Source organism: Panthera leo, chromosome A2 (assembly GCF_018350215.1).
Source record: "Panthera leo isolate Ple1 chromosome A2, P.leo_Ple1_pat1.1, whole genome shotgun sequence".
NCBI classification, from domain to species: domain Eukaryota; kingdom Metazoa; phylum Chordata; class Mammalia; order Carnivora; family Felidae; genus Panthera; species Panthera leo.
This window is the reverse complement of record NC_056680.1, coordinates 64,931,966-64,947,740: the sequence shown is the minus strand read 5'-3', so window position 1 is coordinate 64,947,740 and position 15,775 is coordinate 64,931,966. Positions and strand designations below refer to the sequence as shown.

The following is a 15,775-nucleotide window of genomic DNA, read 5'->3' as shown; positions in this document are numbered from 1 at the left end:
CCTTACGGTCCTTATTAATTGGCCCACATGCACACACATCTCCAACTGGCCCCTTTTGTCTGGGTTGTCAGAGGACATTAGCTGAGACTAATCTGGAAGCTGCTTCCTGGCTCCCAAAAGGACACAGTCACCGAGAAAGAAAGACTCGTTTATCAGAACACAAACTTTGCTACGTAAGTGAGGATCATGCAAAAAAGCATACCCCGGGCATCATTATCTGGGCCTGATTAGCAATGAAGGAAATTGGTCCTCAATTTTCACAATCAGCGGAAAAGACCTTCAGCTCTCACTGAAGACAGACAATTGCCGTCAACATGTTTCTGTGGTCCGCGCGGCGAGCACAGAGACAAGGGCCCTTGCAAAAGCTGCTTTGAAATTGTTTTGGCCGTAGCTGTCTCGTGGATGCTATTGTCCCAGTGACGCAAATAAGGCGAGATCCGGCTCCCCTCGGCGGGCGGCTTGACATCTTCCCAGATGTCCAGGTGGCAGGGGCCACATTGTGCCTCTGGGCATCAGGCATGGCCAGTTCTCCCCCCTGCCCCCACCCCCCTGGGATTTGGAGCCCATGTGACCTTGGGTGGGTCCATTAGTCTCTCAGCACATGGTTCCCTATCTGTAGACAGCTATGGTAACACTACCTGCCTTATAAATTGCTTGTGAGGTTTATATAATACGATAATTTGCACCAAAGTCCTGCATCTGGGGTCTCGCGTGTGCAGGCTGCACACGGCACAGAGGGACAGCGGGCATCCCTCCTTGGTAGGTGCTTTCTCCAGTCTTGGGGGGGTGGAAGGCAGGTCCAAGGGCAGGAACTGTTATCCCTGTCCTTGCCGCCCCTGCCGTTAATTGTCGCTACCGCTCGCACGCGCACGCGCGCACACCCCCTGTCTGTGTCCCAGCAGCTCCCAGGGCGCCAGAGCCCCGTGGATACAGAACTGCGTGAACTTGGCCGCACGTTGTGCCTTCCTCAGATCGTTCCAGAAAAGAGTAAAGCAGTAATGAGAGAAATAAATGCCCTCCCTTTCTCTCTGGTCTTCCCTAGACCTGAGGAAGCTGCCACAGCCTGCAGAGGGGACGAAGACCTCTTTATCACCGGGCAGTTCCAGAAAACCCTGGAGGAACTTGACGGGGACCTGGAAGGTGAGAGCAGTCCCTGCTTCGCCATCTCATCGTGTGCTGGGCGACTCCGGGGGTTGTTTTTTCTGACCAGGTTTGTAGCTCCATGGGGACAGGTTGTGCGGAAGGAACCCTGGTCCATCTGAAGAAAGCCTGGGTGTGAGGCCAGCAAGTGAGCACAGCTCTGGAGATTGCATCTCCGATCGGGGCTGCTAACCACACTGCAGAGACGTTTCAATAGCGGCTTAAAATCCCTCTCGATGGTACTGATATTGCACATCGGGAAGGATTCTACACACATTCAGAGAAAAAGAGGGGCGCCTGGGTGGCTCAGTCGGTTGAGCGTCCGACTTTGGCTCAGGTCACGATCTCAGAGTTTGGGAGTTGGAGCTCCACGTCGGGCTCTGTGCTGACAGCTCGGAGCCTGGAGCCTGCTTCAGATTCTGTGTCTCCCTCTCTCTCTGCCCCTCCCCTGCTCATGCTCTGTCTCTGTTTCTCTGTCTCAAAAATAAAATAAATATTTAAAACGAAAAGTTTTCCAGTGCCAAAATGGGTTTGGGGAGCACTGGGTGACACAGGTGAGCACGCTCCCACCCCTTTCCTTTCTAATGTATGGCGTTTCTTGAAGGGAAATTCAGGACCCACCGCCCTGACCATGAACCCATTTCTGGTGGGGCATCTGCTTTTCTACAGATACAGTGGGGGGAGATAATACCGCGAGGCCAAAGCAGACGCATGGGATCTCAGTAGACAACCGGCTGATCTTACAAACAAAGGCACACAGTGAAAATAATCTAGAAATCAGATATTGGCCATGCTTTAAAACAAATCAAAACAAAAACCAGAAGGAAGCAGACGGCAGAGCTGATGAGTAGTTTTGTCTACTCGCTTTTCAGCTCTCAGATGTGGTGGACAGAGCTAAATCTTCCACCCTGTGTCCCTGGGGCTCTGATCAAGTGACCCGCTAAATCCTTTAGGGCTAATTCTGAGACGCCCAAGGTTCAGTCATCTGCTTCTTAACTGAAGGCGTGGGCACCTCATCGCCCATGTGCTTTGTGGCACTTCTGATGAACGAGATCAAGTTGAAGGTCGAAACCCCAGTTCCCCTTCACGTTCTGTGCTGAGACAGTGTTTCTAGAGGGCTCAGGTTTACAGGACTAGTTTCTAAGTGAAGGATGTTGGCAAAACCTTGTCCCAGAATGCCGTACCTAGAGACATCACGGACGTGCAGTTTCCTCTGTCGAACCAGCAGGGCTGAGCCTTGGGCCCCAGGCATGTGTAGATTACAAATTGGAATGACGCTTGAAAATGCACATAAATAACTTACACAAGAAGAACCTCAGGAAAATCAAAGCCAGGGTGTGGTTACACTAAGCGATTGGCTTGGGAATCGTCACCAGCGATGCCAATCTGTTGACTTATGTTTGTCCTTCTTTGCAGAACTGGAAGACGGCTATGAAGCCGGCACCGGCTCGGTGAATGGTGTGTCTGGACGCCACGTGTCAGATGCCACGGTCCCCAACAGCGATGAGGACGCGATCCCAGTAACGTTCATAGGGGAGGTCCTAGACGATCCTGTGGATTCGGGGTTGTTTTCCAACAGAAACAACAATGCTGGTTCTTTTGACCCGGGGAGCGTGGCCAGCCGGGGAGGCCACCTGTTGCAAAGTCAGGTGGAGAACAGCCAGCAGCGGGAGACGAGAGCAGACGTGCCTGACTCGGCAGCTCCTCCCCACGGCCTTGGGAAGGAAGTCAAACCCGCCTCGTCCGACCCCTGTGAAGATGGGGGTCCGAACAAAATGGAGCCCAAGGCGACTTCTGCAGACTTTCCCACGCACAACCCGAATGCAGAGGACGGCGGTGAGGGGCCCGGCTCTGCCCTCAGTGGGCAGACACAGGCCAGCAAGAGCGCGAGTTCATCAGAGCCAGCGAGGGCAAAGGAAGGCGAGGATAAGCACGGTGGCTCAGCACCGCCATCGTGGTATCGACGGGGCCAAAACCCAGGGTGCAGTTACGGACTGAAATACGGCCTCACGACGTACAAAATCGTCCCTCCGAAATCGGAGATGAGATGTTACGACAGAGGAGTATCGCTGTCAACAGGGGCCATTAAGATCGACGAGCTAGGGAATCTGGTGAGTCCCCACGTGAACGGGGGCAGGACTGTAGCCCCGTCGTCACCCGCTCTCGACACAGAAACCCAACCCATTGAAAGGGTCAAGGAATTCTGGAGGTCCGGCTCTCTAGAGAAGCACTCTGGCCAGCCCCCGGAGTGCTCAACCAACAGGACCCCCGCTCCCACCACACCAGCGAGGCCACAGCAGCAGGAAAGTGGACTCAGGGCAGAGCCCACTGTCCCGGACCCCAAAGTGACATCGCCCCCGCAGCAGTCTGCCCACCGAGAAGCAGGGCGACACGTGGAGGAGGGGAGAGACCGGCCACCCGTGGCAGCCACTCGTCACGTGAAAGTGCCAGCAGCCAATGCCTCAGAGGTCCTGTTCCTCAAGCCCCAGAGAAGAACGTCCAGTCAGTACGTGGCCTCTGCCATTGCCAAGCGGATGGGGCCCCAGAAAGCCCAAGCCGAGGAGACCCGTGAAGGCAGAGCCCCAGAGCTGGCCGGGCGGCCTCCCGCTAGGAGAGACGGCTCAGCCCCCAGCCCGCTCCCAGAGACCCGCATCCGTGCTGATCGGGAGGCGTCGGCAGTAGGAGCCCAGCCTGGGGGGCCGGTCAGCAGCCCTGATGGAAAGTCGTCTGCTCAAGACGGCCCGGCCGCCATCCGCAGAAGTCCTTGTGTCCCGCCTGTCACGGCCGCCCAGAGGGGTCATGTGTCTATGGGACAGAGCTCTAGTTTCAGCGGAAAGCAGAGCCTTGGCGACCACAGGGCCAGCTCAGCATCCGTCCCCAGACGCACTCTGGACAGCACAGATCCCCCGCCCGCCCACTCAGGAGACGATCAGACTCCAGACAGGACCCTGGTGAATGGTTCCAGGTGGGTCCCCATCCCCAGCGAGCCTCCTCACTCTCCGAGAGGCTCCAGCACCAGTGGCCACGCCGGACAGGAGCCCCCAGAACAGAAGCCCGAAGCCAACGGCACCCTGCCACCCAGCATCTTTGGGCCAAAGAAGAAATTCCGACCCGTTGTCCAGAGACCGGCACCAAAGGACACGTCCCTGCACAGCGCCCTGATGGAGGCCATCCACTCAGCGGGCGGAAAGGACAGGCTTCGCAAGGTGAACGGGCAGGCACCTGCCTGCAGGTCACAGGCACCTGTTTCCTACCTGTCGCTCCCCACGTAGATTCTCAGGTGGCATCGGAGGAGGAGGGGCGGGGCAAGCTAAGAATGAGGGAGGCGAATGCCGGGGTTTGATTTCCACCAGGAGCTTCGCCTTGCTGCCTGCAGAGTATTTAGAACCACAAAAAAAGAGACGAAAGCAGATGGGTTTGCGGTTGTCCGAACTGCCTTTAAGACCCTGACCCCCTGGGGGTAGATGTGGGCGGTAAAGTGTCCGTACCTGGGGGTCGCCTCATCCGTAACTGGTCCTTGAGTGAGCAAATAGAGACTCAGGCCCCTGCCGGTCACTCCTGCATGGTTAGCGGGGTCTACTGTCCTTGCTCGGTAACGGCAGGGACGGAGTTTATGACACCCGCCTCCCTTGTCCAGGCACTTAGCACCAACGCTCAGCTTTGGGAGCCATCTCCATTCCACAGGGGCGGAAACGGAGGCACAGTGAAGTCAGGCGAGCTGGCCCATGGCCACGCTGCCAGCTAGTGGGGATCCCGGGCCCTCGTTCAGGTCTGCAAAGCTTCAAGGCACATATCCGCTCCAGAAGCTACACCAGTATCAGGAGCCACACGACATTAAGAGGCCACCGTCCCATGCCACCCCACACACATGCGCTTTGGTCGTTAGATGGCGTGAGGTCAGTGTGGAATGTTCACGCCCTGCCCAACGGCGGAAATACATTCTATCTTCCACCAGCGGGGGGCGTAAAATCAATCCTCGAGCCCTCACCTCCCTCACCTGATAGGTATCGCTTTCCTCTGGTGCTGCCCTATGCTTTGCCTTTCTCCTCCTTCCTGGGGAAACGTGTTGACACTGTGAACGTTCCAGATTGCAGAGCACGCTTCGGAGGCAGGGCCCAGGAAGCCGTCCTGCAGGGAGGCAGAGGGCGAGCGCTCGGCCCTGCTGGCGGCCATCCGAGGGCACAGCGGTGCCCACAGCCTGCGGAAGGTAAGGCAGGGCCTCTCGTGGAGGGATGGCTTCGCAACCCCGTGCCCCGTGGAGACCCATGCGGGGGCCGCAGCTAAGCCGCCATCAGAGTGGGCAGCCCAGCAACCACGGAGGCTGGCGCTGAGGGGCAGCACCCCGCGTGGGAGAGGCAGGCGCATTGGGGAGCTGGCCCCCATCCCTCCCTCCCTGCCCGCCTGGGACACAGCACATCCGGAGCTCCCCAGCCCCCAGCGTGGCTGCCGGGGGCTTGTCTCACCTCCGGGACAAAGGTGCCGGTGTTTTGGCCCAGATCTGGCACAGCCTGGGAGCAGGGGCAGGACCGTGCCATCCGGCTTCTAGTCTCAGAATCCAAGGAACAGCGCGGGTGTATTACCCACCGAGGGAGGCACGTAGCCTCCCCGACGGCTGGGCGCTTGGTCCCGGCCTGCCCTCACCCACCGAGATGGGGCAGGGGGGCAGGGAGTGCTCCGGAAGGCTCCCCGAGATGGGCGCCGCCTGGGGACCTTGGGGGGCGAGCCACGCCTGCCTCCCCGGCTGAGGCAGCACGTCGCCCCTCCGAAAGGCCCTCTGGGACCTTGTCCTTTGACCTTCTCGTTGTTTAGGTGTCCTCCTTGGCCTCCGAGGAGCTTCGAAGCTTCCGAGACGCAGCGCTGTTGGAACGCGGGCCGGAGCCGCCAGGGCTGGATGACCTTGGCGTTTGGCCCCCGCCCACCCTGCCGCCCCCGCCCCCTCCGGCCACCCAGGCTCCCTCCGCGTCTAGGCCGGCATCCAGGTCCAGCTCGGGCAACCCAGCCGAGGCCAGGCAGGCCTTGATGGACGCCATCCGCTCGGGCACAGGGGCCGCACGACTGCGAAAGGTGACCGTGGGTGACCCTGTGAGCGTTCGGATGGGGCAAGGGGGAGGTCACCACGGAGCCCCACGGCAGTAACACAGCAGCGGTGACTGATGGCTGAGGTCCCGTCCCTTACCCCCTCGACCAGAGGGAGGGAGATGGCCTTCACCGCGTGGGGGTTCGGCCCTCAGACATGCTCCCCGGGGATACAGGGTTCACCATCCTTGGGGAGGGCACCATGTGCTCTTGACTGTGGTCCAGGGTCAGGCCCGACAGGCATCTGTGAAGTGTCCTGTAGGGAGCACACATCACAGTCATGGCTCTCAGCGTGGATTGAGGCTGTGCACATGATTTCTTTCCCTCCTTCCTCCCTTCTTCCTCCCTGCCTCCTTCCCTCCTCCCTCCTCCCTCCCTCCTCCCTGTCTCCCTCTCTCCTCCCTCCTCCCTCCCTCCTCCCTGCCTCCTTCCCTTCCTCCCTCCTTCCTTCCTTCCTCACTCTTTCTTCCTCCTTCCTTCCTTCCTCCTTCCTTCCTCCTTCCTCCCAGCCTCCCTCCTCCCTGCCTCCCTCCCTCCTTCCTCCCTCCCTCCTTTCTTCCTTCCTTCTTTCCTTCCTTCCTCCCTCCCTCCCTCCCTCCCTCCCGGCCACCCTCTCGTTCTCTCTTTCCCTCTCTCTCTCCCCTTCTGTCTTGGCTAGCATTATGTGTGAAATTATTCAGTTGGAAGCCTTTTGGGCAGAGCACACGCTTTCTGCTTCTCCACAGTTCTCCTCTTCTATGTGGTCTCCTGGTGGGCTAACACTTGTAGCCCTCACGTTCCCAAAAAGCAGATGCGTTTTGCACCACCCCGATGGGATTCCCAAACCAAAAGGCTCCTGGGCCGGGTGGCTTCTGAGATCTGTGTTGTCACCTCTGAGATGGTTGTCTGTCTGAGATTGATTCTCTGTCCCTGCTCATTTCTGGTGGGCTCAGGAGTTACGCTGATTATAGGGAGGCCAGAGGGACGTATTTCTGCCTGAGAGATGCTTTCCAGCCCCTAAGCTGGTGTTTTCGCGTGCACCTGAAGAGGTCAGTACTAAGATTACCCTCACGATCTGTGGAAAGTGGATGAGGCTCAGAAAACCTGAGTGGCCTGGCCTCGGTCACAACAGGACTGGACTGACACCGGTCACTTTGGGCACAGAAAGTACTCGAAAGCAGGTATCGCCCCGTTGCATGTGCTGTGGGAGAGCAGGTGGCCCTGGAGGGACGGCTGAGTTGCTGGCGCTAAGAAGGCAGATCACTGTCCTGCGTCCACCCGGGAGCCCGTGGCAGCGGAGGGGACAGGAGACGGCCCACATCCTTGCAGGCAGCAGGCCACGAAGGACAGTCCTTGCTCAAGCCCAGAGAGCCAACGGAGCATGGCCCGACCACCCGCTGATGGGGAGCTCCCCCGGGGGCATGGTCCCTGTGCTTGGGCCAGCCCCCAGAGCTGTGTCCCTGTGTGACAGTGCTGTGTTCATGGCTATGTGCGTGTGGCCCTCAGTAGGGACCCCAGACGTCCCATGATGCGGATGCTGGCCAGTCATCTCTGGACACACAGCCCCCTCCCCCTCAGGATGCGGGGGGAAAAGACAGCATCCTTGGCTGAATGGCAGGGGTAGACAGAGGATGTCACATTCTCTCTCCTTAGAGGGGAGAGCTGCTAACATTACCGGGGGGGCTTTCTGGTTTTCTATATGCTTTCTTTCATTTCCGTGGAATTTACGTACTGATGAACTTACGTACACATATCCCAACAAGCTGGGGTGAGTGGCTAAGTCAGGGTCCTAAGAAGGAGACCGCGGGGTTCTGAGGAAGGTGGCTGTCCACGCGGCACCTGAGGCAGCCCCGCCCTCACAGTTCCCAGTATTCAACTGGGTCACCGGCCGGTCCGGTGTCCTTCCTGAGGGGCCCAGAGCACAGCTATCGGGCCCGACCGCCCCCAGCTGATTCTGGGGGAGGATTTTGAGTTTCTCAGAGGGAAATCCACATCAGATGTGGGGGCAGGGGTGGGAGGTGAGGCTCCAGGTCGGCAGATTTCAGGTGTTTTGGCCGAATGACTTCACTTCCAGATGCGAACGAAGTTGAGCTTTTGTCAGATTTTGGATGGGACGGAGAGAATGTGACATCTTTGGATTTTGGATAATGCCGAGTGTGACCGTATGACCACTGACTGTCCCCTTTCTCACCTGTGCCGTTTCCTTCACCGGTCCCTGGATCTTTCCAGAACGACCATTACCCTGCGTACCTTGCAGGACTCACAAGGAGCCTGGGCCCAGAGAGGCGAAAAGCTTGCCTGAGGTTGCACAGCGGGGCAGAACCGCAGCAGGTGTAACCCTCAGGCTTTCTCTCGGTGAGGCTGAGCTGGGGACAGGGGGGCCAGGACCAGACGGACCGGTGGGTGTGGGCTGGCACAGCAGGGGCCCTGTGCGTCTGGACTGAAGCTTGGGAGCAGGGCCGCTGCAGGAGAGGTCCTGGGCGGCCACTTTCTTTCTGCTGCTTCAAATGGCATTCAGGGCCTTCCTGTTGATTGTTTCTCGGATGAGCTTAAGTGTTGTGACCTGCCTCATCCATCCTGGGATGGTCTGTTCTGTCCACATTCAAATGGCACATGTGAGGTTTTGATGGCCTGAACGGTTTACGAGACGCCCTTGGGCAGAGGTGGCCGGGATGCGTGTGACACGGGGGACCACGTCCCTTCGCTCTCTATCACTGCGCTTCCCAGCCATACCGCCGTGTGCACAGACGCACAGGACTGGGTCCCTGCTCTCCCCGGTGACCCAGGACCCCTTCTCCCCCTTGCACTGTGCATACCAAAGTCACGCGAGACCCGCTGATGGTGACGGGACCTTGGAGGGCAGGGGCTGGGTGGTCCGAGTGACCAACAGCCCCCCCTCCAGCCTCCATGAGGTTCTCGCCTGGAGCCAGTGCTTTGTCCTGTAGGAGGACGCACCTGTGCCTTTTTCCCAGTGGCCTGCCTGCCTTATTTATGCGGAACGGCAGATCTGTGGCGTGGGGAGAAATGTGCAACTCAGGCAACGGGGCCCATCTCTGTATTTGCTCACAAGATGCTGCTTCTCTGCTCGGCGTGGACCCCGGTGACCTCTTGGCTTTGCAGCCAACGCGCTTGGGGCTGTGTCACAGCACGGGAAGCTCAGGTCATTGGGACTTTGCCTCGTATTTTTTCTTCGGCTCCCTTTTACCCTTTGGGCTGTTAGGGCCCTGTAAACTTGGGGCAAGTGCCATAAATTGTGGGCGCCGGGGTCCACACCACGTGGGCAGAGCTCTCCCTGGGCGCTCGCGTGTGCACATCACCCTTCACCAGCTCCTGGGCTCAGTGAGGGCTCCAGGCCAGGGTGGCCGGGAGGGCTGTGTACACCTGAGGCGGTCCCTGGTCTTCCCGGGGCTGCAAATACTCCGCTCCTCTGTCAGCCCAGCCTCCTCCTGCAGACTGGGGTGCCTGGCCGTTCTGGGAGGGCTCTCAGGCAGGCAGGACCGTCGGGGCTACACCCGGGATGGCTGGTCCCCCTACCTTTATCGCACGGGTTTCACACTGGCAGCGATGCAGTAAAATGCAAAAGGATCAGTTTGGCACCTAAGGAACAACCACCTTAAAAAGGAACGCCATCCTTCAACGCAGTCAAGAGTACAGTGGCCTTCGTGGTGTGAACGAATTAATTTCCCTGCCTCTGTATTTGTGGCGATCAGAGAGATTTCCAGCTCCGGGTGAGAGCATTTGCTGTTCTGCTCTGTCCGCGGGCCCTTCCTCGGTGGACCAGCTGCTCTTTCTGAGTGCAGGGCTCAGATGGACCCACGCAGTACCCACCTCCCCAACTCAGCCCTGCGCTAACAGTAACAGGGAAACTGTGTGCGGCTAACTTGAGCGGTGTGTTTCTAAATGCGTTATTTCAGGGGGCCTGGAATGTGCCCCGAGCACCTTCTTAATCTGTGTTTATATTTAAAACATCCAGGGGCGCCTGGGTGGCTCAGTCAGTTAAGCCTCTGACTTCGGCTCAGGTCACGATCTCGCTGTTCGTGAGTTCGAGCCCCACATCGGGCTCTGTGCTGACAGCTCGGAGCCTGGAGCCTGCTTCAGATTCTGTGTGTGTGTGTGTGTGTGTGTGTGTGTGTGTGTGTCTCTCAAAAATAAACGTTTAAAACACTCCAAACCTTCACATGTGCAAGCATCCACACCACAAGCACTTGCTGAGAAACCCCCAGGGTCCGGGGCCCGTGGTACCTGCTCAGGACAGTGTCTATGCCCTCGTGGGTCCTCAGCCAGAAAGAGAGGTACAGTTTGTTGTTGACCGCAGGACCTTCTCACGAGGTTAGGGACGCGATGAAAGCCCCAGAGAGGCTTCCTCGTGTGCCAGACTCCTTCTGGGCCAGGTGGGGGCAGCCCGATGGCCCTGGGGGTCCTGGGGGAGCCATGCCTCCACTGCCGCCTCTACTGGGGCCGCACGGCCACGTCTCCTCCCACACGCGTGTCGTGACGCTTGGCCTTGACGGCAGACCCCGTGAGTCACGATCAGATGGGTGACGCTGTCCCTGTAAACACCCAGCAGCCCCCCAAGCAGGGACAGAAACCAACAGCAGCAGCAACCCTCTTTCCCCAGCCCCGAAGGCGTCTTCCCCGCAGGCCCAGGGTATCCCCACTCCCGGCCGTGTACATCAGACCGTGATGACAAACCTGAGTGCATCCTGTCACATGCTCGGTTTGGGCTGCTCATGGGGTGAACCCAGCGCACGTTTTGGTTACAGTGGACCCGTTCAGAGGCACGGACGGGTCGGTTCTGGCTTCGCTGTGTGATCACAGGCCGTTGAAATACCTCCTTTGACGCGCTCCAGATCAGGGTTTCTGCAGGTGGACCGTAACGGGAGGGTGCGGGGCAGAGCTGCAAGTGGAAGTTTGAGCCATGCGTTTGGTAGAATAGGGACTTCCGTGTGCATTCGCTCACTCGTGCCGCGAATACACAGTGCTCAGTAAGTTCTGTGCCCAGAGCGGGGAGGGGGAGCCCCACGGTTTCTCCTCAAGGGGCCCCTCTCCAGCGGTGAAGGAGCGGGGAGTCTGGGACACCGCAGCAGAGCGGGGTCACCGACGGCACCAGGGGCGACTGGATGGGCCCCGACTAGGGGTCAGGAGAACCTTTCCGCGAAGGTGGTATATACACCTGTCGTTGAAGGAGACGCAGCTTTCCAGGTGGAAAGGGACATCCCCAACGGAGGCACCCCACATGCAAAGCCTGGCCAGAGGAGAAAGACCCCAGCAGATTCAGAGAAGCGAGGGGTGGGGGGGGGGGTGTTCGGGGAGGGCTGGGGCCTGGGGGCAGCTGACGGCTCTAGCACAGTGACGGGGACCTCCAGAGGTGTGGACCTTGCGCGGGTCCCTGCTTCCTCTGCTGAAAAGACTGGCACTGAAGGCGTTAAGGGTGTTTGTGTTTCGGAACACGTTCTCCTTGGGGCACGTGAGCAGAATGGGTATCGATGTAGGGAGAGTCACGGCAAGGATGTTCTTGCACTTAGCGCCTCAGCCCCCGGACCTCCGCACCCTTGGCCGACCCCGCTGGGCCATCCGGCTCCCCCGAGTAACCGCGGCTCTCTCTCCTCTGCAGGTGCCCTTGCTGGTGTAAATCCTCGATGAGATCAGATCGCGGCAGAAACCCACCCCTGTGAGCCGTCCACAGTCCCCGCTCGAGGACGCCGCGTGGCAGGGGGCGTCGGGACGTGGCGGACTTTCTTGTCTACAGGCCAAACGCACACAGCTGGTTTTCAGTCCTGCGACATGGTTCCAAGAGAGGGCACAATTCCGCCCTGCTGCACAGCTTAGGTGCCAAGGAAACGTGTTTGCCTCTGAGTATTTCACGTTGCCAATAAACCTTTCTTGTTGGCAGGTTAATGGGGATCTAAATGCGGGAGCCCAACACTACACTTCGTGGTGACCTTCGGCCGATGCTGGACCTTTGAGAATTTACCACATAGATAGATGGTTGCGACCATTTCGCTGTTTGAAATCTTTTGAATTCTAGGGAGATACGGAGAAACCGACTGAAACAATCCGAATGTCAGAAGCTCTGTGATGTTTTGCTCGTAACAAAAGAGCCAGAAGGCTTTTTTCAAAGTTGACTGTCGAGTCATGAAACCGTCGGAGTTTTATCCCTCAAACATTGGGAGTTATGACCTTCCGGAGGATCGCAGACCATGATCTGACCAACTACGCTTTTAAAAATCACCTGTTCCCGCCCAGAATAAAATCGTACTTGATGTATAGACAGGCATTTCTGATTCTCCAGGGGTGGCGGTGACAGAGGTCGGAATGGCATTGGCGTGGACGGTCGGTGCCCCACCTTGCAGGTGTCCCCAGTGGGCTGTGAAGTAGAATGAGCCTCCCCCAGGAGGGCTGTGTATGGAGCCCGGTGACTTCCCTAGGAACCTTCCGAAGTCCTGCACGGAGCCCGGAGCGGGGACGTTGGGTGTCTGCGTGTCGCCAGGATCGGATCAAAATTGTGCTGGTATTTCATGATTTGTGTTCAGTCTGGGTGCTTTCGCCCAACAGATCAGGGTCACCCCTGTATCACATGGAAGGCTTTTCGAAGGACACGGAATTCTGCCACTGGTATTTATAATGAAGTTTAGACACAGCACTAGTCTCTCACTTCTGTCTCTAAAGCACTTTGTTGCATTGGGAAGAGCTCTTTAAGACACGAATAGAAATCAAGAGGAGCTCGTGAAATAAAATCTCTGTCTTCATCAAGCAACAGATACACGGTGGGATCGTTTTAATGTCTCACGGCAGATCTAGGCATCACGTAGAATGGAAACTTTGCTCTGCGTTGTCCAATGGCCGTTGCTCACTTCCCGGTGGGGCAAGAGCGTCAGCTGGTCCCTCTCAAACCACACTGTCTCCACTATGTGTCTTTTAGTGCCACAAATAAAAGAAAATGAATTTCACTGTGTGGAAGTTGTGACTTTATGCTACGGTTTGTTGGGATGCCCATAGCCCCAAAGCAGAAAGGAGAGGTTCATTTTTTTCAGTCAACACATATGACTGCCTCTATACTCCTCTGGGCAGCAGAAGGCAAAACAGATGAGAATCCCTGTCCTCATGGAGTTTACTTTATAAGGGAGGGGACAGACCATACGCAACATAAGCAAAATATTAAGTATATTTGGAAGCTGATAGTGCATAGAACATCAGGAGAAGGGATGAAGAGTAAAATAGGACGATGAAGAGAGTCCTTAGGGATACAGTGATGTTTGAGTAGAACCCTGAAGGAAATGAGAGAGCAGACCATGGGTGGATGTGTAACTGGCGGGGGAAAGAGCAGGTACAAAGGCCCTGTGGCAGGATTTGCTCAGCGTGTTGGAGGGACGAGGATAGTGTGAGGCATGATGGTCATGCAAAAATACGCTGTTTCCCAGCCTCTGAGCCCTGGTCTTCGCACACAACTTTCCCTCCCCTTTTCCCACAGCAGCCTCGCTCTCCAGCCAGACCAAGAGGGGGGCAGACACGGCGGGGAGGTGTCCAGAAGGGGACCTCAAAGATGAGAAAGGCTGTCCAGTTAAGCGCACCCTACCCCTGTTTCCTTTCTCTCCCGAGGGAAGGGTTCAGCTTTATGCTAAATTTATCCTTTGCTGCGATTGTGTTACGTCCTGCATCTCGAAGCCTTGGGCTTTGGACTGTGGAATGGGGACCGATACAGCCATGTGGGTCGTGCGTTCATCTCTCCCCCAGGTTTTCACAGTTGTCCCTGGTTGTGCTCAGTAAACCTGAGTGGTGGCAAGGCACCGGTTTCCAGAGGAGGCAACTGAGGTCCGAGAAAGTTGAGCAGCTAACAGAACAACTCGATCACGTTCTTCTTCTCACGCCGGGCTCCCCTGTTCCTCCGGAATTTAATCTGAACTCAGTCTAGAAGACTCCCCGGGGCCTGTATCCCCTCCCACCTGTGTCCTGCATCGCTGTGGAACAGGTGCCAGGTTGTGGGACATACCCAGACAGCACATGGCCCTCCCCCATGCCTCCTGTATTTCCCCTGCCAGAAACCTGCCCACCACCTGCCACCCGGCTCAGCGTGGAGCCTGCTTGGGATTCTCTCTCTCCTCTGCCCCTCTCCTCTGCTCTCTCTCGCTCAAATAAAAACAAACAAAAACAGAACAAAACAAGAAAGAAGAGGAAAAAGCAGTGAAAAAACTCCCAAGCCCTCCTCCCTCTGTGTTGAACGGTCTGTGGCTCTGCTGACCGCTTGTTACCTCCCCCACAGTGGGGACAGGATGGTCAGAGGGTAGGGCATGACCCAAGTCTCCTGGGGCGGGTCCCGATCAGCTCTCTCCCCAGCAGGGGCCACGACCAGGAGTCAATCTGTCAGCGCACAGGGACACCCACTGGGACAAAACGTGGCCCAGGGGAGTTCAGGAAACTGACCCAATTAGCCACCATTACTCCTCGGGTGGAGGCGTGGAGGGCAGGGAGAAGGAGGGGTGAGGGCATCTGAAGGGAGCAACACTGGAAGCATGGAGAAGCCGCGAGCCCTCAGCAGGGCGGCTCAGACACACGCTCAGGAGGAGCCCCGGGGGGCTCCTCACTGGGCCATTTCTATCACCGAGACATTCCCAGGGTCAAGGCCACTGCCACCACCCCTGCGTGTTCAGCCGGAGATGTGAATGTGTTCAGAGCTGAAGGATCAGGACGCGGTTAAGTCGGCACCTGCTCACGAATGGTTTGGCCAAGTTCCCCGATCGGGCATGGGGTAGGTGAGGGCGGGCAGGTGGCCCAGCCAACGGAGGCCGCTCCCTCTGCAAATGGAAGAAAACGCAGTAGACGTTGCTGGACTCCCGGGGCGCCACATGGCTCAGTCGGTTGGGCGTCCGACTCCTGATCTCAGCTTGCGTCTTGGTCTCGGGGTCGTGGGTTTGGGCCCCACGTTGGGTTCCATGCTGAGTGTGAAGACAGCTTAAAAAAAGTTGCTGGGGTCTCAGATCCCGGGCCCTCGGGTGGGTGCGGACTCAGGCAATGCAGGAATATTGGCATCCACACATTACGCCCTCACCTTCCTCCTCAGCCTGAGCTCCCCGAATACTGGGTGGAGGACCAGCCCCGATGGAAAGACCCACCCGGAGAGGCAAAGGGCTTGGCCAAGGTAAAACCGCAGCTCTGGCCAGTGCCTTCTCCAAACCCGCTGAGGTACGGCTGGGCCAACCACTCTCCCTGGCCACCGGCTCTCCTCACCCTCCAGACCCGGGCCTGCTTGTCCTTTCCCCCACACACCACATGGGCTCACTCTTCCATGCTGGGCACGAGAACTCCTATTCATCCCTCAAAACCCTGCCGCCTCCCACAGGAAACCGCCCCCAACCACCCTGCTGGCCTGCAGAGAGAGGCAAAGACGGCCCAGATCTCGAAGCAGTGCCTCCTACGCTGTGGCGTCCGCACGCGAATCCACTGGCTTCTGTGACAGACGGGAGCTGTGTCATGCTCCCTTAGGCTCTGCAGGCCTGGGGACGGACAGTAGTGCCGCGGGTGGGCGTCGTTTGAACTGGAGGGGATTTGCCTCCAGCCGGGACCCCAGGGTAGGCAGTGAGCC

The 15,775-nt window shown here is 57.9% G+C and overlaps 1 protein-coding gene across 2 annotated transcripts in view; it reads left to right on the top strand.

Annotated features, from left to right (window-relative positions):
* The window catches only part of COBL (cordon-bleu WH2 repeat protein), a 167,307-nt gene extending 154,162 nt beyond the window's left edge, over positions 1-13,145 (top strand). For both annotated transcript variants that reach the window (XM_042914062.1, XM_042914053.1), the window contains 5 exons: positions 1,043-1,140; positions 2,557-4,346; positions 5,228-5,347; positions 5,950-6,204; positions 11,810-13,145. In XM_042914062.1, the coding sequence (XP_042769996.1) occupies positions 1,043-1,140; positions 2,557-4,346; positions 5,228-5,347; positions 5,950-6,204; positions 11,810-11,827 (2,281 nt within the window). In that variant the 3' untranslated portion in view covers positions 11,828-13,145. The remainder of the gene's footprint in view (positions 1-1,042; positions 1,141-2,556; positions 4,347-5,227; positions 5,348-5,949; positions 6,205-11,809) is intronic.
* The last annotated feature ends 2,630 nt before the right edge of the window (positions 13,146-15,775 follow it).